Source organism: Echiichthys vipera (assembly GCF_963691815.1).
Source record: "Echiichthys vipera genome assembly, chromosome: 9".
Lineage (NCBI taxonomy): Eukaryota > Metazoa > Chordata > Actinopteri > Perciformes > Trachinidae > Echiichthys > Echiichthys vipera.
In genome coordinates, this window is record NC_139834.1 from 30,431,743 (window position 1) to 30,456,435 (window position 24,693).

Here is a 24,693-nt window from a genome sequence, read left to right on the forward strand (position 1 = left end):
GTCGTCGATAAACGCTTGACCAATAAGGTGTCAGTTTACTGTCGCGCGGTTGCCAGGGAGGGAAAAGTTCCGCGGGCTCACGAAAAACATCATGGAGGTGGAGATGACGGAGTCTGAATGCGAACAGAAGACGACTGAAGGTGGGCAGAAGGCGGACACAGGAGCCACAGAGACGCCGGTTAAAAGCTCCTATGAGCTCCCCTGGGTGGAGAAATACCGCCCGCTGAAACTGAACGAGATCGTGGGGAACGGAGAGACGGTGAGCCGGCTGGAGGTGTTCGCCAGAGAGGGGAACGTCCCCAACATCATCATCGCAGGTTTTTATTCATTTTTATTAAAGGTTTTTCAAATGTACATTCAAAGTGTCAAAACCTTGAAAGAAACAGCAGGATTCACAAACAAATGAATAAATAAGAAAGAAAGAAAGGGGAAAAAGAGAAAAGTACAAAAAACAACAGGATTCACAAACAAACAAATAAATAAGAAAGAAAGAAAAGAAATGTACAAGGAACAACATCATCGAAGTTTTTATTTATTTATTTATTTTATTAACTTTTTTAAAAGGTAAATTCAAATGTCCAAATGTTGGCATACGAAACAACAGGATTCATAAAAATAAATAAGTAAACAAATACATTTAAAAAAGACAAAGTACAAGAAACAACAGGATTCGCAAACTAATAATAAATAAATAAACAAACACATTACAAATAAACAAAAGTTCAGGAAATTAGTACAATAATACAAAATAATTTAAAAAAAAATACAAATTTGAACATAAGCATGAACACACAAAATGTACCTTATTCTTCAAAATCTCTGAAAATTAATAAAAAATGAAAAAGTAGAATATCAGTGTTGGAAAAGTGATGAGTCCCTTTAGAATAACCATTATAAACATTCTCAGGTTTCACCAATCAGCTTCCAGATCACACACCAAGTTAACTGGCCTCCACCTGACATCAGCTGTGGTGTTTTTGATTTAACTTCAGAATAAAATCAGCTGTTCCTTTGATTTGACTTCAGAATAAAATCAGCTGTTCTTTTGATTCAACTTCAGAATAAAATCAGCTGAAAACAAAAGGCTTTAAAACAAAAAAGTGACTTTCTATAGGAACTATAGATAGACAACAGAAGTAGATTTCATCAGGGATAAATGATGTGGTATCAGATATATTAGTCGATTTATATTTTGTGTTAATCTGAATCTACAAAGTAGACAGAAGCTGCAAAATAAGAGAACATTGCAAATTATTGGCATAAAGCAGCAGCTGAAAGTAAAGTTTTTGTTACTTCTCACATGCTGGATCAAATCACCTCTGCGTCATTTGGACATAAACCATCATGACTGTTGTGATGCAGGTCCTCCAGGAACAGGGAAAACCACCAGCATCTTGTGTTTGTCCCGAGCTCTGCTGGGAGCCTCCATGAAAGATGCCGTGCTGGAGCTCAACGCTTCAAACGAAAGGTGAGATGTCCTCCAGCTCTTTGGTAGAGCTCGTTCCATGCTCAGAGACCAGCACGTACTGGCTTTGGTTCACGGCGAGCGCATCACCGACTGTTGTGTTTGTGTCTGCAGGGGAATAGAGGTGGTGCGGAACAAGATCAAGATGTTTGCTCAGCAGAAAGTCACGCTGCCCAAAGGACGACATAAGATCATCATCCTGGACGAGGCCGACAGGTGAGACGTTTAGGAGTGATGTGAACTTTATCATCAGACTGAAAAACGGTTACTACGGTTCCTGACTTTGTCTTCACCTGCTGATCGTGGTGGTGCTTGCTACTATGGTCCTACATGACGCTTCCTGCTGCTATTGTCACTGTTACTCATATATACTATCACTAGTTTAATAAACTATAAAATTTGTAGCTGTATCGTAGCTGCTATTGCCACTACTCATCATTGATCATGTTTGCCACCATAATTATTATCATTTTCATATTCTGTCACCTTAGCTGTGCTTGTTTCTACTATTCTGTTGTATTAACTGCCTTAATATATACGTTATATTCACATTACTATAAATATTATAGTTACTGTTAGGCTTTGCTTGCATCTCTGGAAGTGTGTCTGTCTCTCTCTGTCCATCTGTGTGTCTTTTCTCTCTTTCTCTCTCCTTTTCTTCCTCCCCAACCGGTCAAGACAGATGGCCGTCCTCCACAGAGCTGGGTCTGTCTGACGTTCCTGCCTGTTATAGGGAAGGTTTTCGTTGCCACTGTACTCTACAGAGGAATTGTTGGGTCTATGTAAATCATAAATAAGTCATTGAGTGTGGTCTTTACCTACTCTGTAAAGTGTCCTGAGATAACTTTTGTTATGATTTGACACTATAAATAAAATTGAATTGAATTGAATTGAATTCAACGTTGCAGAATTCAAAGATAAATTTGAGGGCTCAATCATAGATTGTATAAAAAATGGATGTAGCGTCTCCATAGGGTCCGTTATCTCAACTTGATCCAATCGTCCTCGCCTACTGGAGCCTCCATCTTGTCAATCTTTGACTCCTCCTCATTTCCTCTGACCAAAAAGGGCATGTATGTGACGTTGGGGGGGGGAAATGCCTCCATCTGGCTGACGTTTACCTCTGAGGAGAATTGAGGGCCAGAGGCTAGCTGTCACTCAAGAGGCCACGCCCCTAATTATTCATAAACTTTAACCTCCAATAAAATATAAACTAGCCTGTCCCAAAATAATTCCCCCCCTCATTGTTGTCATGGAGATATGACCTAAACATACAGACTAGAATGTTTTTTTGTCCCAGGCCTTAAACAGGTTTAATGATGCTGTGAAAACGGCCTGTTTAATATGGGGGTCTGCTCTATTATGAAACCTGCCCCTAGTGGACACTCAGAGAACTGACACTTTTGGAGCTTCCTTATTGGATCAACCAGGAAGTCTCTTCGGTGGGGGCTTGGTGTCAACGGACAATTTAAGAATTATGTATATTATGGCTGGGTCAAAATATTGATTCATCAATGCATTGTTATATAATATTATCCAATTCGATATGGATTCAGAAAATCCTGAAGACCCCACTCGACCAAACAACGTTTATTCAAACACAACGGCGGCTGAAGCCAGCAGCAGCAGCAGGACTTTCACTTGGGCGGCATCCCTTTCCCGTGGGTAGTGGCCGTTCATGTCCCGGTGGTGTTCATATCTAGCCTGGGTGTACCCAGGCTAACTAGCGAAGGATTTCATTTGGCCCTGCTCGGTAGCCAGGATTCTGTCTGTCTGTCTGTCTGTCTGTCTGTCTGTCTGTCTGTCTGTCTGTCTGTGTGTGTGTGTGTGTGTGTGTGTGTGTGTGTGTGTGTGTGTGTGTGTGTGTGTGTGTGTGTGTGTGTGTGTGTGTGTGTGTGTGTGTGTGTGTGTGTGTGTGTGTGTGTGTGTGTGTGTGTGTGTGTGTGTGTGTGTGTGTGTGTGTGTGTGTGTGTGTGTGTGTGTGTGTGTGTGTGTGTGTGTGTGTGTGTGTGTGTGTGTGTGTGTGTGTGTGTGTGTGTGTGTGTGTGTGTGTGTGTGTGTGCTCATTGTTGTACAGTCTGCTCAGGTTTGTAATGCTGTAGAAGTTTCTTTTATTATCTACAGTGCCTATAGAAAGTCAAAATAGTCACTTTTTTTGTTTTAAAGCCTGAAATAAAAAAATATATTTTTCCAGCGTGATTTAAACATTTTGCCGTACAACATTCAAGTGAATTTTTTTTCTTCGAAATCTCTGAACATTAATGGAAAATGAAAAAGTAGAATATCAGTGTTGGAAAAGTGATGAGTCCCTTTAGAATAACCATTTTAAACATTCTCAGGTTTAACCAATCACCTTCCAGATCACACACCAAGTTAACTGACCTCCACCTGACACCAACTGTGGTGGTTTTTATTTGACTTCAGAATAAAATCAGCTGTTCTTTTGATTTGACCACAGAATAAAATCAGCTGTTCTTTTGATTTGACTTCAGAATAAAATCAGCTGTTCCTTTGATTTAACTTCAGAATAAAATCAGCTGTTCCTTTGATTTGACTTCAAAATAAAATCAGCTGTTCCTTTGATTTAACTTCAGAATAAAATCAGCTGTTCCTTTGATTTGACTTCAGAATAAAATCAGTTGTTCCTTTGATTTGACTTCAGAATAAAATCAGCTGTTCCTTTGATTTGACTTCAGAATAAAATCAGCTGTTCCTTGATTACTTCAGAATAAAATCAGCTGTTCTTTTGATTTAACTTCAGAATAAAATCAGCTGTTCCTTTGATTTGACTTGAGAATAAAATCAGCTGTTCCTTTGATTACTTCAGAATAAAATCAGCTGTTCCTTTGATTTGACTTCAGAATAAAACCAGCTGTTCTTTTGATTTGACCACAGAATAAAATCAGCTGTTCTTTTGATTTGACTTCAGAATAAAATCAGCTGTTCCTTTGATTTAACTTCAGAATAAAATCAGCTGTTCCTTTGATTTGACTTCAAAATAAAATCAGCTGTTCCTTTGATTTAACTTCAGAATAAAATCAGCTGTTCCTTTGATTTGACTTCAGAATAAAATCAGTTGTTCCTTTGATTTGACTTCAGAATAAAATCAGCTGTTCCTTTGATTTGACTTCAGAATAAAATCAGCTGTTCCTTGATTACTTCAGAATAAAATCAGCTGTTCTTTTGATTTAACTTCAGAATAAAATCAGCTGTTCCTTTGATTTGACTTGAGAATAAAATCAGCTGTTCCTTTGATTTGACTTGAGAATAAAATCAGCTGTTCCTTTGATTTGACTTCAGAATAAAACCAGCTGTTCCTTTGATTACTCCAGAATAAAATCAGCTGTTCCTTTGATTTGACTTCAGAATAAAAGCAGCCGTTCCTTTGATTACTTCAGAATAAAATCAGCTGTTCCTTTGATTACTTCAGAATAAAATCAGCTGTTCCTTTGATTTAACTTTAGAATAAAATCAGCTGTTCCTTGAGGATTCCTCTCCTAGTAGTGCATGGTAACACAAAGATGTCAAAGGCTTTAACTCTCTCTCTGAGGACCGTTCCGTACCGCTAGAGACAACTGGCTTAGTTTACAGGGACAGGGGCCTGAGACATCGAGACACACTGCTGTCCTGAAAAAAGAAGCTCAAAAGTGTGAGGAGGTGTTCTGATGCCATTTTAATAGAATGGTGATTAACACGGCAGGCTCGCTGTTGCAGATATAGTTTATTTAATGGGTTCCTGAGAAGAAAGACTTATTTTGTTTTGGTCGTTGGAACGGTGGGTTTGAAATCATTGGATTGGGAGGAAATACAAGATTTGGTCTTCAAAAAGTATTTTTTCCAAAATGATTCTTAAAAAATGTGGGTGATCTTCTAATCAGAGTCGTCCTATGTTGGGGACAATACGGTAATACTAATATAACCTCCTGTCTTCTCTTAATTTCTGCTGGGCTCAGTTTGTTCTACACCAGCACACACATTGCGCACATTATAATGGAACAATTATCAGATGTTACTCTGATGAATTATTTGTGAATTTCTGTCATCTACACTTATTACTGAATCAATATCAAAGCATTTGGATCAATATGGAATGGTGAGGTTCTTGACAATGTTTATGTCTTTTACTGAGTTTTAAGAAAATCCAGTTTTTCTGTGGACACTCAAGACTCTCGATGGTAAAGATCTGACGTCTCCATCCTTTGTCCTGCTCTCAGTATGACAGACGGTGCTCAGCAGGCGTTGAGGAGGATCATGGAGATCTACTCAAAGACGACACGCTTCGCTCTCGCCTGCAACGCCTCGGATAAGATCATTGAGCCGATCCAGTCTCGCTGCGCGGTGCTGCGTTACTCCAAACTGACAGACGGGCAGATCCTGGCCCGGCTGCAGGAGGTGGTGGAGAAGGAGAACCTGTCCGTGTCTGACGACGGGCTGGAGGCTGTCATCTTCACCGCACAGGGGGACATGAGACAGGTGAGGGTTCAGAGAGTTCGCCGCTCAGCTCAAAAGCACACTGTCGTTTTCGCTGACTTCCTGTTTTTCTGTTTCCAGGCGTTGAACAACCTGCAGTCCACCAACTCCGGCTTCGGCTACATCAACAGCGAGAACGTCTTCAAGGTGTGCGACGAGCCTCACCCGCTGCTGGTGAAAAGCATGCTGGGACACTGCGTGGACGGGGACATCGACAAGGCCTACAAGGTGGTGGAGCAGCTGTGGGCGCTGGGATACTCGCCAGAGGACATCATCGGAAACATCTTCAGGGTCTGCAAGACTTACCCAATGGCCGAGTACCTCAAACTGGACTTCATCAAGGTGAGGCAGAGCTCCCCCCGGCATTAAATCCACACTGAAAATCAAACAGCAACAATAATAAAACTCGTCCAAATCTGAGGATGTTCTGCTTTTTTCTCTCTTTAATGGTCATAAACTGATTGTTTTGGGGTTTGCTCAGATCAAACAAGACATTTCTAAAACATCATGAGCTCTGGACATTTATATTTCTAAATTATAATTAATTAAAAAAAAGATATAATAATGATAATTAGAATCCTATACATTTGGTTTGCCTTCATTATTGTTCAATGAAATTAAAAGTAAGGACTAAGATTTAAGATTAAAGGTCAGGTATTTTTTAAAGGTGGTTCAGTGGAATCGTATTATGAAATCATAAATCGAAATATTGTGATATACATTACATCATTTAAATAGATAATAGCAAGCACACACTGACTTTTTAGGAAATCGTGAAATATTTAGTCTTATTTTGCACTAAAGTTCTTAAAGAACTATTCTGGTGTAAAATTATCCCATGGTCTTTATCGGCATTACATCAAATAATCCATCGAGACAATTTTTTAACAGGGAAATCCCGGAGAGTCGCTAACAGCCGGTTGTCACTAACAGTGATTAGCTCGGGGCAGTACGGTGAAGCCATTCAAAGGTCTTTTTTAACCCCTAATACTGCTCAAAATAACAGCAAACTTTATTTGTTTTTCATTTACAAAACAGTGCAGCTCGGTCAGAATGACGTCAAAGTCTCATTAAAGCAGCAGCATGAGAAGAGTCCCTACATACAAAACAAAGCACCAACAACGTAGTTAGTGAACCCAGAGTTTATTAAAAGTGTTTTAAAGACTTACCTACTGGTCCCTGTACCAGCTCCTCTCATAGTAAAGTCCATTCACATGGGTTACCAAAGTCAATCCCAAAGGAAGGAGCCCACTGGTGCCTTGTTTAGAGATCTGTCGCCTATTTCAATTTTATTCTTGTGACATGGGAAAAAAGTGTCCAGCAGGGTGCGAGGGATCCATGAGGGATGGAGAATCCCCCATAACAGTCACTCTACCTGTAGCCCCTTCAACACGCACCCCCACCCCCTCGCGTGATGTTTCAGTGCTGTGGGGAAATTGGCTTTCTGAGACCTTTCCAAACCTTTTACATCTATTATTAACTTATATTTCACCAAACTGACACAAACCGCAAAGTTTGGCTGGAATAAATCATTAATGGGCTCAAGTGGATTTGCTAATCCACGTGAATGGACTTTACTATGAGAGGAGCTGGTACAGGGGCCAGTAGGTAAGTCTTTAAAACACTCTTAATGAACTCTGGGTTAACTGACTACGTTGTTGGTGCTTTGTTTTCTGTGTAGGGACTCTTCTCATGCTGCTGCAGAGGTTTGCTGTTATTTTCAGCAGTATTAGTGGTTAAAAAAGACGTTTGAATGCCTTCACTGTACTGCCCTGAGCTAATCAATGTTAGCAACATCCGGCTGTTAGCACCTCTCCGGGATTTCTTCGTTAATAGTTCATACAAGATATTTGGTACAAATTCAATTCACACAGGAGTTTTCAAAAATAGGCTTTACCATGTGGTTATTTCACATATAACAAACTGAACACACTGAATGTCTTGTCGTGAAAACTTGTCGTTAGTAACACCTGACTTTCCTCTCCAACTGAACGTCTGACCTGATTTGGTGGTGGTCTTCTGGTTGTGTCCTGCAGGAGATCGGTTACACTCACATGAGGGTGTCTGAAGGTGTGAACTCCCTGCTGCAGATGGCCGGTCTGCTGGGTCGACTCTGCAGCAAGACGGCGCCCCCTGCTGCCAGCTGAACCCAACAGCTTCAGTTGTTGGGTTCAGCCGCCGCCGTGATCTTTGTTTAATGCTGAAGGAGCTGCACGTTGTAGTTAAGACTCCTTCGGTTGCCATGAACAGTATCTCATACCTGATGATATTTCTGAAGTGATCACATCATCAACGTGGTCTCTGGGTTTATCTGTTGCCCTTGTTTGATCCTGACAGTTCGTGTTCTTCTGTGGGAGCAAAATTATGTAAAAAACTAGACAATAAATCCATTTTTCATAGATCGTGTTGACAGTCTTTGTTTTTCGTTGGTTTACTGTTTGAACTGTCTTCATAGGTGTAGAGGACTGACAAATGTCACACCTGAACCTGCCACATTATTATTTTGATTAATTTCAGATATAAACAGAGATGTTGCGTCTGTCGTGCCATCTTGCTCCGGTTCAGAGCCGTTCCGACTTTTGTGCTGCTTTTGGATCTTCTAACGAAAGAAATACAAAAACTAAGCAACATTAATAGCATTTGACAGATGACAAATTATTTTTCAATATTTTCCCAGTAGAAATGTGTTGAATTTGACATATGACAAAAAAAGCGACTGTCCTGATGCTAAATGAAGCTAAAGCTATCTTATGTTGGGTATTTAGTCATCAGTAATAGCAATAACATACTAAAAATTAGGTTTGTCACTGTATGTTATTAAAGAGACAACCTCGGGGCTGAACTGCAGTTCCTCCAACGGCCACTTGAAGCATTCTCCAAGGGTCAATCCCAATTGATCTCCATGTTAAAAAGAGTCAATCCCCATAGAGCTCCATGTTAAAAAGAGTCAATCCCCGTAGAGCTCCATGTTAAAATTAGCTAAATCCCATAGACCTCCATGTTGAAATGAATGAGTCACCATAGACCTCCATGTTAAAATGAGTCAGGGGGGCACACGATTCTTTTATATATCAAAACAGCTCGGCTCCAGTCCCCCGCGACCCCGACAATGAATTAATGAATGGATGTGTTGGCGCGCGGCTGCAGCAAGACGCACTGCAGAGCCAAAGTCATTATAGGTGATATTCTGGGTCAGAAGGCTGTTGTTTCCACCTATAGGAGTAGTTTATATACAGCTGACCCACAACGGTCAGAACATTGGTTACTTACAGTCTTTAAACTATTTTAAAGAGTTTAAAAACACAAACTTGGATAATAGCGAACACAAAACATCACCTTTTTGTATGTTCTGAGGAAATAAACTGCAGCCATAATTATAAAATGAATTAAATGGATCTTTTGAATATCACCTATAATGCGAGGGGGTGTATTTCACGGTAGGGGTGCTGAATACGGCACAACAGTGTGACAGGTGCACACGGGTCACAGTGGAGCGCTGCTTCGGGTTGACTGCCTCCGTTATTCTTTTCCATACAGCGTTTTTATGGGCCCCTTTTATTCCACTCTGAAGACTAACAAAAAGCTCATCTTTATTTTGCTCCATCTCAGATGTCAGGATGCCAATCTCTGTGTCGGAAAAGTTTCTTTTCTAACCTGCGTTCTTCCTCTCCATGTTTGACCTCAGTGGGCGAGGCCTCCGAACCAGGAATATTTAAGGGCGTAACATGTTAATCACGATCAAATTCAGCCGCCGCATTTATCAAGGCCCGCTCATTCGTACGCTGAGATTGGTCAGATACGGATGTTTCATAAATCACACGTGGGTCCTGTCCTACGACCAATTCTGCGCTCTGATCTGCACCCATTTTCACGCAAGATTGATAAATGAGGCCCACTGTGTCTCAGAAAGATGCAGAAAAACTAGTCTATGCATTTGTTACTTCTAGGCTGGACTACTGCAACTCCTTATTATCAGGCTGCTCCAATAAGTCTGTTAAGAGTCTCCAGTTGGTCCAAAATGCTGCAGCTTGTGTACTAACTAAAACAAACCGAAGAGAACATATTTCTCCTGTATTAGCTGCTTTGCACTGGCTACCTGTAAAATCTACAATAGAATTTCTCCAAAAGTAGAATGGGAGGCAGAGCCTTCACTACCACGCTCCTCTCCTGTGGAACCAACTCCCAAGTGTTATTCGGAATACAGACACTGGGCCTCATTTATCAAACTTGCGTGGAAACGGGTGCAGATCAGAGCGCATAATTGGTCGTAGGACAGGACCCACGTGTGATTTATGAAACATTCGTAACTGACCAATCTCAGCGTATGAATGAGCGGGCCTTGATAAATGCGGCGGCTGAATTCGATCGTTATTAACATGTTACGCCCTTAAATATTCCTGGTTCGAAGGCCTCGCCCACTGAGGTCAAACACGGAGAGGAAGAACGCTGGTTAAAAAAGAAACTTTTCCGACAGACAGATTGGCATCCTGACATCCGAGATGGAGCAAAATAAAGATGTGCTTTTTGTCAGTCTTAAGAGTGGAATAAAAGGGGCCCATAAAAACACTGTATGGAAAAGAATAACGGAGGCAGTCAACCCGAAGCAGCGCTCCACTGTGACCCGAGTGCGCCTGTGCGCACTGTTGGACAGGTGTTGTGCCGTATTCAGCACCCCTGCCGTGAAATGCACCCCCTCGCATTATAGCTGATATTCAAAAGATCCATTTAATTCATTTTATAATTATGGCTGCAGTTTATTTCCACAGAATATAAAAAAGGTGTTGTTTTGTGTTCGCTATTATCCAAGTTTGTGATTTAAACTCTTTAAAATAGTTTAAAGACTGTAAGTAACCAATGTTCTGACCGTTGTGGGTTTCCTGTATATAAACTACTCCTATAGGTGGAAACAACAGCCTTCTGATCCAGAATATCACCTATAATGCGAGGGGGTGCATTTCACGGCCGGGGTGCTGAATACGGCACAACACTGGCGCTACCGGTGGGTCATTAGGTATTCAGTAAGAGAATACCTTTGTCACCTAGAAGAATCATACCAAGATGTTAATCATCTGATACCTTGTTTGATTTAATGCAATTTATCGAGGGTAGCCACGAACCAAGGAGATGAATTTGGCTCTGCAGTGCGCATTCCTGCAGCCACGCGCCAACACATTCATTCATTAATTCAATGTCGGGGTCACGGGGGGCTGGAGCCGAGCTGTTTCGATATTTAAAAGAATCGCCCCCCCCCCCCACCCAGCCACCTGGCCACCACGTTTAATAGCGATAGCTTGGCATCACAAATCACCTGTACATTTATCGAGTGGTAGGTTTGGCGATTGATGAATGCGTAATCATTCATGGATGGTGCCTTCAGAAGCACATGAGTACAATCAATTGCTCCAACCACAATTTTTATATTTTTTTATTCGTTTTAAGAATACGTTTTGATCTGTTCTTAATATGTGACTGCTTATGCTTAATGACAGCTGAGGTTTGTTAATTATTTTCAGACAGATTTTGCTGCGCTGCACCGCAAATACACAGGCTGAAATGTGCGTACATGATCTAAGACCAGACGTGAGATTTGATCGTAGCTCCAGCTCACGTCCAAACTTAAAACTTTCCTTTTTGATAAAGCTTACAGCTAGGGCTTACGAGCCCTCAGCTATGTTGTTATTTTTAAGCTGAGTTTGTTCTGCTTAATTATGCTGCTATAGGCCTAGTCTGCCGGGGGATAATACTTTTCCAGACCCTCTGAGCTTCTCTCCTCTCTGTCTGTATCATTCATGTCTTATCAATGCATGTTACTAATTCAGCTTCTTCCCCGGAGTTGTTTGTGCTTTGTCATCTCGCAGGTCTCTGCTGATCGTGGTGGTGCCTGCTGCCGTGGTCCTGCATGATGCTTCCTGCTACTATTATAATCTATAACCTTAGCTGTGCTTGTTTTTACTTTTCTGCTGTATTAACTGCCATAACATATAAGTCATATTCACATTACTATAGATATTATTATAGTTACTGGAAGTGTGTCTGTCTCTGTCTTTGTCTCTCCTTTTCTTCCTCCCCAACCGGTGCAGACAGATGTCCGTCCTCCACAGAGCTGGGTCTGTCTGACGTTCCTGTCTGTTATAGGGAAGGTTTTCGTTGCCACCGTACTCTACAGAGGAATTGTTGGGTCTATGTTTATCATAGAGTGTGGTCTTTACCTAGTTTGTAAAGTGACCTGAGATAACTTTTGTTATGATTTGGCACTAAAAATAAAATTGAATTGAATTGAATAGACCATGTTAGAATGAGTCAATCACAATAAACCAAATTCCCAGCATGAATAAACACATTTGCAGCTGCTCCAAAAACACTTTTGATCTCTGGAGCTCATTTCCCTGTTCCCATTATCTCCATAAGTTAAGGTATTTATTTTTATCAGTGAATAAATGATCTGAATGTGTGTGAGTGGGACCAGCCTTTTGAATAACAAGCTTTATTTCATTACAAACTGTTTTTACATTTAAAGTCAACAAACGTCAGAGTACCAGAACAGCTACCAATGCTTCAGTACAAGTCTCCAAAGTAACAGCTGTAATAAAGATTGGGAACATTCACAGGTGGCAGGATCCCAGTTCGTATAGACTGGTTATAGAGAACAAAAGAACTAAATATCTGACTGTGTGGGAACCACAAGTAGTTTGTGGGTCGGTCCTCTTAGTTCAGGTACCATTTCATGTTTTACTCAAAGGCTTTTAGGATATGGAGGACAGAAGCAGCCAAAGTGAACAATAAACAAATGAGTTGGTAAATAAATAATAATAATAAATAACTCACAACTCAAATAAATCACAAATTCAACATACCACAATAATATTATAAATAAATGAAGGCATTCATTGATAAATTGTGCCAATATTTAATTTTAATCTTTATTGACCTCTGTATTATTTCCCCTATTCATTTTTTTTGTCTAATGTCATTTTTTAACACAGTATATTTAAAATAATAATAATAATAAAAGGGAAATTAAATAGTTAAATTAATATTTAATATTCCAAAGGTATATAAATAAAGACGCAACCTAAAATAGAAATATCAATTTGTAACACTTTTATTAATTGATTGACTGAATTCATTTTTAATATGAATTTAGTTGATTTCATGGCATATTTATTTATCTTCATCACTTTTTCAGAATTTTTGCATTCATTCTTTATGTATTTTTAAAATAAATGAGAAATTAAATAGGACCGTGATTAAATAAGGTCATTAATACAAAAGCTAAAGAAAATTAGAAGCTAATGAAAATGATTTTTAAAAATAATAATGCTATTTTAATTTGCTTCTTTATTTTTATACCTTGCATCAGTTGCCCCTAATTTATTTACTTTCCTATGTAATTTCCTTTTTATTTTTATATTCCAAAATAAAAATGCTCAAATATTTTTTTTTAATTAAAAATAAATAAATAGGGGAATTAATAAAAAGGTAAATAATGATGCGAAATAAAACAGACACATACATTTGTCACATTTAATCAAATAATGCCTACATTAATATCATTTTGGTATATCCTATGGCATATAAATGTATTTGAATCCCTTATTTATTTAGAATTTTGTCAGCTTCCATCCTCCTTATCCGGAATCGTTTTAATGCTGCAGAAATCTTAATAAGTTGACATAAAGGCTGCGAACTAATGGCAGGATTCAGTTCCTGCTCTGCCCTTTAGTCCTCTAGCCGGGGGCAGCATCACGCCACGGAGCACAACTTTAGACCGTTACCATGGAAACGTTTAGTTTCCTCGTCTCTGACACACACAGGGACAGTTTATCAAATCAAAGTCACAGAAGCCAAGGAAGTGCTTCCTGTCAGAGCATCATCAGCCTCTATAATAATCAATAATTCAAGGGGAAACCCTGCTGACAGAGTTCTGCGTCCACAACAACAACAACGTGGAAGAGATGATTTAAGTGGAGCTGTTTTTCTTCTGGGAGGCTGAACAAGCTCTCAGTTACTCACTAGACTGATACCACTGTACAGACCGCATGCCGAGACTCCACGATGAGCATGCTGAGGACCAACGAACAAATGGCTGCGATCATTATCAGCTACAGGAGCAGGACACACACCCGCGGAAGGGTCGCTTTCTGGGCGCCCATCGAAGGACGGAAGATCAAGCCACAACTCACCTGGAAATTATTATTATTGATTTTTAAATCAATTAGGTATCCTCTAATATGAAATCCCATATCTGACAGTTAAGGGATAAAATACCATCCTGTAAAAAATCTCAAAATAACAAGTTACTGCCTCAAATAATGACTTAAGCCTGATGTGGACGGGATTAGTTTGACCTGAGGGATTTCTTTTGAGGGCCATTTACACAAGGTAAATATCAACATCATTTGTTCTGACATTCTCTGGAATAATTACTGACATGCCGCATTTAGATGGGACTGAAACCTCTGGTAAAAATTGACCTAACCCCACGTCCACACAGTAAACTAGTCCTGTCTGAATAGGACTTTAGTTTCTCAATGACGTCATATTGCAACTTAATGAGACTCAAAATATTCTCACTCATTATTTTGAAATACTAAGTCATTACTTTTGACATAATAACTTGATATGATTTTGAGAAAGTTTTTCATGACTAAAGCCCTATTCAGACAGGAACAGTTTAATGTGTGGACGTGGGGTTAGATCATTCTTTACCAGAGGTTTCTGTCCCGACTAAATGCGGCATGCCAGAAATTATTCCAGAGAATGTCAGAAAGAACAACAGCAGAGTTTCTCACTCAGAAACAGCACTTCCTGTCTGATTGATTTCCCTGTCAGGTTGTTCTGTGTGTTTTTTGAGGTTGTTTTGCTCCATTTCGAATTCCTGTTCACTCATAAATAACATAACTTTTGTCAGATATTCCAGGGCAGGAGCAGTGTAATTGATATTAAAAAAATATTATACAGCTTCATGTTTTGGTGAAATATTCCCTTTCACTTTGTGTAATTTAACGGGCAGGAAAAGAGTTTCATAGTAACCAACACCACCATAAACAACAGTCCTAACAAAATAATATATGATTATAATAAGATTAATAATAAAAAGAAGATCAGGATCAAAGGAAGAGAAATGCAACACAACTGTATGTAAATATGAACCAGCTAAACCGCATCAGCATCCAACATGGCCGACGGCGGTGGAATCCAAAGATATTTAGGTACGTTTCTCTACTTTATATGATGTTAACTGTGACGTCTTTTGGAAGAACGTTAACAACTACGACGTCCTACACTGAGGAGACAGCTGCACGCAGCATCTGAAGAGGAAAAGAAGGAGAGTAGAGAGAGAACAACAGAGCAGGAAAAAGTCCTACGCAGTCATTTCCATGGTGCGTTCTGCTGTGAGTCCGGGGCTAGTGGAGTTGGCACCATCTGGCAGCGTGTTGGTGGCACTGCGGCTCCGGACGCCATCCGTGGAGCCGACGCTGGAGGCCGAGTGAGTCCTGGAGCGAACCAGCCGGGTCATTCCAGCCGTGGGCACTGAGGAGGGGACAGAAACACGGACGTATTAGAAACATTGGAGTGGAGCTGGTTCACGTGTGCGTGGTTGTATGACAGCAGGTCATTTGCCGTCCAACCAGCGTACGTGCTGATTTGAATCATCCACGCTGTGTCTCAGCAGCTGGATTCAAATCTGATGGCGGTGAGTCTGAGGCTTCATTCACACTGAAGATACACACATTTCACATTTTCTGTTCAGTGGGAGTCCCGTCTTGTTGAGGTCAGACCCTACAGGCAAAACATTTGAGGTGATTTTACTTCTATAACCCTGAAAACACACAGCAGCGGCGACGTGCGGCTGGTGGCGAGCAGCCATGTAGTGACAATGGAAAGCTGGGGTTTAACTTAGTGTGATTCCAGCACATAATCATCCCATGGTCTTTTTCAGCAGTTAAATAGATCACATAAACCATTGAGACAGTTTTTTTCATTTATCAACTATTAACGGAGAAATCCGGTAGAGTCGCTAACCACCGGACATGGCTAACAGTGATTAGCTCTGGGCAGCATGGTGAAGGCATTCAAACGTCAGCAGCAGCATGAGAAGAGTCCCTACACACAAAACAAAGCACCAAAGGGCTCCTTCCTTTGGGATTGACTTTGGTAATCCACTTGAATGGACTTTACTATGAGAGGAGCTGGTACAAGGGCCAGTAGGTAAGTCTTTAAAACATTCATTCATTCATCTTCAACCGCTTATGTCGGGGTCAGGGTCGCGGGGGGGCTGGAGCCGATCCCAGCTGACATTGGGCGTGAGGCGGGGTCCACGCTGGACAGGACGCCAGTCTATCGCAGGGCACATAGAGACGAACAGAGACAACCATTCACACCTAAGGGCATTTTTAGAGTAATAAATTAACCTTACACGTGCATGTCTTTGGATTGTGGGAGGAAACCGGAGAACCCGGGGAAAATGTGCTCTATAAATAAAGTTTGATTTGATTTGATTTGAATAAACTCTGGGTTCACTAACTATGTTGTTAGTGCTTTGTTTTCTGTGTAGGGACTCTTCTCATGCTGCTGCAGAGGTTTGCTGTTAGCGACTCTCCCGGATTTCTCTGTTAATAGTTGTTAGACCAAAAAAACTCGATGGCCTATTTGATGCCGAAAAAAGACCATGGGATGATTTTGCACTTAATTACACTTGAAGTGCGGCTGGATGATACCAACAGCCAATCAGTAACAAAGTCCTGTGACTCCTGTGACATGTTGAATATGAACACGCCTCCCAGCCGCAGAAAAATGTCATTGTTGGCGGCACTTCACTGCTACTTGGTTTGTTTTTGTCAGACTAGTAGAAAGAAAAAGAACATTTAAGAAAACTTGTAACTTAAAAAAATAATCATTTTAATGAGAGTAATCAACTGGGGAAGTTTCAGGGTGAGTTCAAAGTTTTCCCGTATTCACCTGTAGAGTCTGACCTTAAGATGAACGGGACCAAAACAACAGAACACTGCAAAAATGTAAATCTGAGGCGTCAAATCTGAACTGATCGGCGTTTCCCTCTCACATCACTGACCTGTGCCCAAACGTTCTGGTTTGTAAAACAGTGGAAACACAAGACAGAACGTGGAACAAGTGGCCGTATTACAGAAACTTCTTAACCGTTTGGTGACCGTTAGGACCTAGTTTGAAAAGGCTTTAACAAATGAATAGTTCCTAAATAAATGTTCCTTTCTAACCTAAGACAGGAGAAGTGTGTTACACAAACATCCTAACTTCCCACAATCATAAATATGCTCTCCTAACTGCAGGATAAGCAGCGTTGGCTCTCTTATCACTTTCACACAACCAAAAGCGCTGCTTTCCTCTTTGTGTCCCTTTTGTCCGTTCACACTTTTTAACAGCATGGATACGACGGAGGCTAAATCTTTGATTTCTCTGCAGATGTTGTCATATTTACCTCTCACTCATCTGTCCACTAATCAAGTACAGTGTCTGTCCTTGTTTTGTATATTTTAATGAGAAAAAAAACAGTTACAGAGTTGTTGAGAGATGAGATGAGAAATGCAGCGTCGTTGCTAGGTAACAGACATACTAGTATAGTAATAATATATTAAAAGTTGATAACTGATGTTGGATTAAGTATTTACTTAAATTAAGACAGGATGAAGTACGATAAGATAGGATTCTTAAGTTAGATAGGATTTGCTTCTGTTATACCGATGGAGAAAAATCCTAAGTTTTACGTTTTAAGTAACTTTTAAGATATAATCTCTAAGATGTTCATCTATTTCATAGTGTGCTGAGTTCACTCTATCCCAGAGTGAGTTCAAACAATGGTGGTTGATCATGTGACCCACTAATGAAAACACTTGTTGTCTCTTTGCTGAGTATTCACATCTGTGTGTCTGTGGAGACATTCCCTCTCTAAATGGAAACACACCACCATGTTATTGACACTGCTGACAGTGGTTGGTCTGCTGCTGGACCTCCTCACTGCTGGTTATGCTGCGTTCACTGAAATCTTGTAGTAAGGACAGAAGTGTAATAAGGGACGGACCGGAGGTAGAGAGGTGAATGTGTTTCAACAAAGTTTAAAAAAGAGCACAAAAAAAAAGTGAACACACATAGTGACCATGAACGTGACAAGATGGAGGCTCTGAAAGAACAGACTCACCTGCAGTTACATCTTACTGCCAAAGAGGCACAAGAAACAACAACTCTACAACCTGACGGATAACAAGTTTACGATCTTAAAGTTGTTTCTGTAATCCGGCCCCAAAGGGCTCCAGGTTTGACGATGCTACGTTCCCATCGTGGGAAAGGTAACAAAACCAGATATGAAATCAAGTTATTATGGGCTGTGATTTTGAAGACATATTCAAAACATCAGATCTGACTGTCTTCAGTTTGAACAGAGCGTTAGTGTGTGGAGTGTATTAGCATGCAGCGCAGCCTGCTAGTCCCTGCAAAGGGGAAACACAGACAGACAGACAGACAGACAGACAGACACACACACACACACTCACACAGAGCAAGGAAAAAAAGATGGAAATGGAGACTGGCGAGGTTGGGGTGGGGAGTGGTAAATTCTGGTTGAATTGAAATCCTGATACCTGATTGGCTGCTCAGGCGATTTGATAAAACATGAGGGACTGGAGGAAACAGAGACAAAGAGAGAGGAAGAACCAGAGTAGAGAGAAGGAGGGCAGGTTGAGAGATAACTGTTGTAATACGAAGCAACACACGCACGCACGCATGCCGACACGCACGCGCACGCACACACACACACACACACACACACACACACACACACACACACACACACACACACACACACACACACACACACACACACACACACACACACACACACACACACACACACACACACACACACACACACACACACACACACACACACACACACACACACACACACACACAGCATGTATTTATGTGTTTAGGAAATCACACACTGCTGTGTACAACACTGCAAACTGCTACTTACAGTTAGTGAAGCATGGCTGTAGACACACGCACACGCACACACACACACACACACACACACACACACACACACACGCACACAGTTGCTTTAAGTACAGAAGCCTAAAGGATTCCTACTTCCGGATCTGGACGTATTCTTCCGTCCGTACCAAACGTTGTCTCTGGTGCTACCCTTCATACCTCCCTCTGATTTTAGCGTTGTTATGGATGTTACGCAACACATTCTCTAGAGGGCAGTGCCCCGATGCAAATTACCGGCATCAATAATCGCAAACGTGGCGTCTGTAGAAGAGATGATTTTGCTATGTGTCATCCAAAATCTGCAAAAAAAGGCGACGGTGGATTGGGAGACCACTCAATGAGAGCAGACACCTTAATGCGAGTTCTTTTCTTTGGTTTTGCCGATGAGAGAGCTGGATGTAACCCCTCACCAACTCGAGGAGTTTCTCCTCCAAATTTTGTGCCATTTTTCAAAATGGTTGGACTTCTTCAAAACTGCCGCCCTGATTTCCGTTGGTATTGCTCAGTTTCGTCAGGAGCGCTCCGGATTCGTAAGCTCTCTGATGACAGACCCACTGACGGACAAAACGACCCAGACAGGACCACAGCGCTCGTATCTGTATTTACCGTAGGGTGAAAATGGGCCTTAAGACTAAAACAGTAATATACACCGGTCAGATAACCAAAGTAGTTTAAAATACAAAAGTGAAGTGGTCAAATGTGTCCCAGAAAACCTCATCACGTGGTTTGAGTGATCGGATCACAGTGCGTCTGTCTCTTGTCTCTTATGATCCCATTGCCTAAATATAATGGGTTTTTTAAAGATCAAAGCATTTAAACCTATTGTAGTTGACCCTAAAAATACAAATACGACCCAGAAAACTAATAGGGCCTCTTTAATAAAAAAAGGAGCTATATTTTAAAGTGGTCAAAACAAATGTGTGCGTCTAACAGCTACAGAAGTGTATGATGGTGTAGTTTCATATAAAGAAGATACTCACTGTAGCCCATCCCCTGGACAAAATACTTGAAGGCCTCTGCTAGTTTTCCAGGCTGATGAAGAAAAACAAACACTGCAGTTAGACTGAAGATGTATCAAAGTCATCATTCTTTATTTTTAAAAAGCCATGTGACGAACACAACGTCTGACTGACAGAATAAGTTGTACCAACTACATCGTTTGTGGACACGTTGATGACGTTTGATCTATCTCTGTAGGCTACTTCTGTTCTAATTCTAAAATATAAATGAGGACAGAGACAGTGAGATACCTGCTACAGCTGCAAATACCGTTTTATTTTTCCGATTCACTGCTTTGTTCTCAATTCCGGTCCCTCTCCTTATTTATTTATTGCCCTCTCGACCCTCTCACTCCGTCTCTCTCTCTCTCTCTCTCTCTCTCTCTCTCTCTCTCTCTCAAAGGCTTGAAAAACTGCCAAACAAATAATCTTAAAAAAAAAAGTACATGCAACCAGCCTACCTCATTAATGATATCAGCTCTATTGTGTTATTGTGTTCATCATTGTATTGTTGGTCCTGTCACTGTGTTTGTTGTTTATGTGCAGCTGTCCTCCTGCACGCTCTACCCCGGCGCCACCTCTCGCCTCAACCAAACGGACTATTTCCAGTAAGTGAGAAAGTGTTTATAAGGATAATCTGCTGTTGTGTGCTGCATGTGTGACAGAGAAACTTCAGACAGTGTCAGGGTCTGATTCTCTGGACATTCATGACATGAGTTTACATGAGAAACCAAATGAAGAGGCTGAGACTTACCTGCACCACCTGAGGAAGTCCTCCACAGTCGGCCATCTAGAGCAGAGAACACCACAACAGTTTAAGGCTGATTCAAACACAACATTCTACACATGCTTAACTTAATATCACTCCCAGATACACTGACTTTCTCCATTTACAGGGGGCCGTTTCATATAAAATCTAAGAGGTTCTGATTGTCATGTAGTGCCATCCCAACCCTGAGGGTTCCTGTCCTTCTGAAGGACAACTTGTCAACTCGAGCTGGACATGCATTCTCTGGGTTTCTACCTGCCCCAACTTAATCAAGACCACAGAACCTGGTCCGTCTCACGTTATGTGTTATGACTTGCGGTTTGCTCATGGGGGAATTGTGGTCCAGACCTACTGTACATGGATTGAATATTTAGATAACGATATATATCAGGATTAGGGTTGTCAAAATAAACTCGTAAATAATCAATACTAAAAATAAGTACTGGATTAGGGGCGGTCGGTGGAACAGTGGTTAGAGCAGTCGCCCCATGTAAAGAGGCTGAAGGTCCTCAAGTAGCGGCTGCGGGTTTGACTCTGACCTGCGGCCCTTTGCTGCATGTCTTCCCCTCTCTCTCTCACCCCTTTTCCTGTCTGTCCTAAGTAATAAAGGCTTGAAAACTGCCAAAAAATAATCTTTAAAAAAAAAAGAAGGTATTGATACTTTTGCCGTCAACGGTGCAGCCTCCTCCAGTTGACCCGTAACATCCCCCAGCAGCTCCAGCTCGTCTCTCTGAGCACATGAACGCTGGTTCATCACGTTAACAACACTGAGCTGACTAAAGACAGCTGCTGCTGCCGGAGGACCTTTACAACACTTTAAGTAGAAGATGAACAAAGCAAAAGTGCTGATGGAAGTATTTAACATACGAGGCTAACGGCCAGGGAAAGACTAACAACCAGGGAAAGGCTAATGATGTAAAGCCAGTGGCCAACATCTAATCCGACTGTTAAGTCTGACGTGACGCCCTTTCAAAATAAGACTTCCAGATCCAAACGCTCCGTTGAAACAAAACAGACAACAACGGCCTAACGTGAACAATTACGATCACCTCTTCCGACAGTTAAACACCTTTTTCATCCATAAGAAAGAGGTAAAATGACAATTACGTTGCTTTTTTAAAAACTCAGATCTGTTCAAACAAGGGGGAACACGGCACTGCGTTGTGGAAGAAATACAGGGCTTCGACCTGCTTGGACCCGGAAATCATATTTTGCAAGGCCGTTACGTCACGACTTAACAGCCGAATAATAAACAGTACCGTCACCATAGACAGGTGAGGAGATACAGACAGGTACCTTAAGCAGGGTGGTCTTGGTGGGGTTCAGTCTGGAGTTACATTCCACCTGCAGGGAAGAGCAGCACACATACACACCCATGCATGCACGCACACACGCACACACACACACACTGTATTTACAACAATGTGATGTCACAAACTGGCTGTTCTCATAGAAACAAGGCAGACACTCACCACAACATCAACAGCAGGCGACGTGTCTCCAACCACCAGCAGAGTGGGACACCTGAGACACACACACACACACACACACACACACACACACACACACACACACACACACACACACACACACACACACACACACACACACACACACACACACACACACACACACACACACACACACACACACACACACACACACACACACACACACACACACACACACACACACAGAGAGGGATAAGCTATAAACAGGATGTGTTGGTGGAAATGTGTAATCGTTCAATAAAAAAATGAAACCTGAAAGATACCTGAGTGTGGTGACTGTGTTTTCATTCAGACCAGGAACAGGCCGCTCTATCTGCAACTCAGTACGACTAACACACACACACACACACACACACAAACACACACACAAATTAAATTGCAAACTCAGGTTCTCTATTAAAATACAGCACATATAATCCCTCTTTTGAAACCCGTACTTCATTGGCCAACATATCGCTGTGTTCGTAGAATGTTAAACTAAAAGGCACAAAGGAATAGCTTGTTGATTATTGTCTAGAGAAGCCACAATCAGCTCCGATGGCACTATCTCAGCGTATTCGGGTGCATAATCATCCCATGGTCTTTTTCAGCACTTACATACATCAAATAGGCCATGGAGACAGTTTCTTTTTGTGTAACAACTATTTACGGAGAAATCCAGGAGTCGCTAACAGCCGGTTGTCACTAACAGTGATTAGCTCGGGCAGTACAGTGAAGGCATTCAAACGTCTTTTATAACTTTGTTTTCTGTGTAAGGACTCTTCTCATGCTGCTGCAGAGGTTTGGTGTTATTTTCAGCAGTATTAGTGGTTAAACAAGACGTTTTAATGCCTTCCCCGAGCTAATCGCTGTTAGCCACGTTTGATGTATGTAAGTGCCGAACAAGACCACAATTTTGCGCCGGAATCACACTTTAAAACGTCAGCGTGGTGCATTGTGGATATCTCAAAAATGAGCCGGAAGTTGTTGTAGAAGATGAGTGCTACGTGTAAAGTGTGCAAGACTAAACATTGAGCTTCTGAAATAACCAATGAAAGTGCAGCTCTGCCACATTTACACAATGTAAATGCCTGAGGACAGATCAGCAATCCATGCATCACTAGGGGCCACAGAGTCACTTTTTGTATTAATGTGGTTAATGTTGAACCCTGAGCTGTTATATTTTGTTTCCTGTCCTAACTCATACCTAATAACAGCCACCATGGTTCTGTGTTCATGGTTCTTACTCAACACTAACATGAGTGTTTCCTACCTGTCGTAGCTGTTGTAGAACATGGCCAAGTTGTCCTGCGGGATATCCTGAGAGACGTGGAGTCTGTATGTCTGGATGATCTCCATATTATCTGTTAACTCATCCTGCGCACGCACGCACGCATGCACGCACACACGCACACACACACACACACACACACACACACACACACACACACACACACACACACACACAGTTAACAGTTCAGTGGAGGGTCACTAAGTGATACAGTTTTTTGGTTCTTGTAGAGACAGTTTGTCCTCACAGGGCTGAAGTGGTGTCCCATGATTGTGTCCACCAGGTTGCTCGTCCAGCCGCTCAGCTGCAGGAAACAAAAAAATCTCATTTGAATTAAGGCTGTCAACGTTTTTGATTAATCAATCACAGAAAAAAATAATGCCTGAAAAAAAATATCCCTTAACTATATGCATCACTTAACAATGTGTGTGCGTGTGTGTATGTGTGTGTGTGTGTCTGTGTGTGTGAGAGAGAGAGAGAGAGACACACACACACCTTAGAGGCAGCCCAGTCAACCCAGCCCTTGGCACAGGGGTCAATGTTGATCAGAACTAAACCCTCCACCAGAGTGGGCTCATTTAGCTGAAACACAATCATCATCACCATCATCATCATCATCATCATCAGTTCATCGTCATTTCATCATCATCATCATCATCATCATCATCAGTTCATCATCATCATCATCAGTTCATCAACATCATCAGTTCATCAACATCATCAGTTCATTATCATCATCATTTCATCATCATCATCATCATCATCATCAGTTCTCATCCGAAAGAGAAAGTTGGCCTCTTTTGAAGTGTGGTTGTTTGAGGTACTTATGAAGGAGCAGACAGGAGTACAGACACAGCTGGGGGCAACAGCTAAACAGATTTTAGACGCCTAAAAAAGTCCATTTCGGTATAAATGTACACTGTGTTGATAATATTTTCACAGCTTTACCTTGCCACAGAAGTTTCTCCTCTCTCTTCACTCTCTTGTCTCCACAGTGAATGGCGTTTAGCAGTTTCCATTCCATTTCCAGGGTAAAATGTGGCTACTGGGAAAGTTTCAAGGCACGCCCTCTCAAAAGACCTCTCACTCGCAGTGTTTCCATTACAAAAAAAAGGCCCAAGAGGGATTTAGGAGACTCTGGAGGTGATGTATCACTCTGAAAAGGTTTTGATCGTTGGATG

The 24,693-nt window shown here is 41.4% G+C and overlaps 2 protein-coding genes across 2 annotated transcripts in view; one reads left to right on the plus strand and one right to left on the minus strand.

Moving 5' to 3' along the window:
* Positions 1 to 87: 87 nt before the first annotated feature.
* rfc2 (replication factor C (activator 1) 2) lies at positions 88 to 8,325 on the plus strand. Its single transcript, XM_083920420.1, has 6 exons — positions 88 to 317; positions 1,363 to 1,468; positions 1,580 to 1,681; positions 5,680 to 5,938; positions 6,017 to 6,277; positions 7,972 to 8,325. Exons 1-6 carry the CDS (start codon positions 92 to 94, stop codon positions 8,080 to 8,082), a joined length of 1,065 nt encoding a protein of 354 aa, XP_083776546.1. The 5' UTR covers positions 88 to 91; the 3' UTR covers positions 8,083 to 8,325.
* A 4,109-nt stretch (positions 8,326 to 12,434) lies between these two features.
* Positions 12,435 to 24,693, minus strand: part of LOC310952179 (protein NDRG3-like) — a 44,755-nt gene continuing 32,496 nt past the window's right edge. The window contains exons 8-16 of the mRNA XM_083920688.1: positions 24,008 to 24,094; positions 23,760 to 23,816; positions 23,495 to 23,598; positions 22,506 to 22,571; positions 22,204 to 22,255; positions 22,028 to 22,075; positions 20,717 to 20,752; positions 19,945 to 19,996; positions 12,435 to 15,469 (exon numbers count right to left, since the gene is read on the minus strand). Of these exons, the coding sequence (XP_083776814.1) occupies positions 15,300 to 15,469; positions 19,945 to 19,996; positions 20,717 to 20,752; positions 22,028 to 22,075; positions 22,204 to 22,255; positions 22,506 to 22,571; positions 23,495 to 23,598; positions 23,760 to 23,816; positions 24,008 to 24,094 (672 nt within the window). The 3' untranslated portion in view covers positions 12,435 to 15,299. The remainder of the gene's footprint in view (positions 15,470 to 19,944; positions 19,997 to 20,716; positions 20,753 to 22,027; positions 22,076 to 22,203; positions 22,256 to 22,505; positions 22,572 to 23,494; positions 23,599 to 23,759; positions 23,817 to 24,007; positions 24,095 to 24,693) is intronic.

Coding starts and splice junctions, on each gene's coding strand:
- rfc2 (XM_083920420.1), top strand. CDS start 92: ATGGAGGTGGAGATGACGGAGTCTGAATGCGAACAGAAGACGACTGAA. Junction 1,469..1,579: donor CTCAACGCTTCAAACGAAAG/GTGAGATGTCCT, acceptor TTGTGTCTGCAG/GGGAATAGAGGTGGTGCGGA. Junction 6,278..7,971: donor TCAAACTGGACTTCATCAAG/GTGAGGCAGAGC, acceptor TGTGTCCTGCAG/GAGATCGGTTACACTCACAT.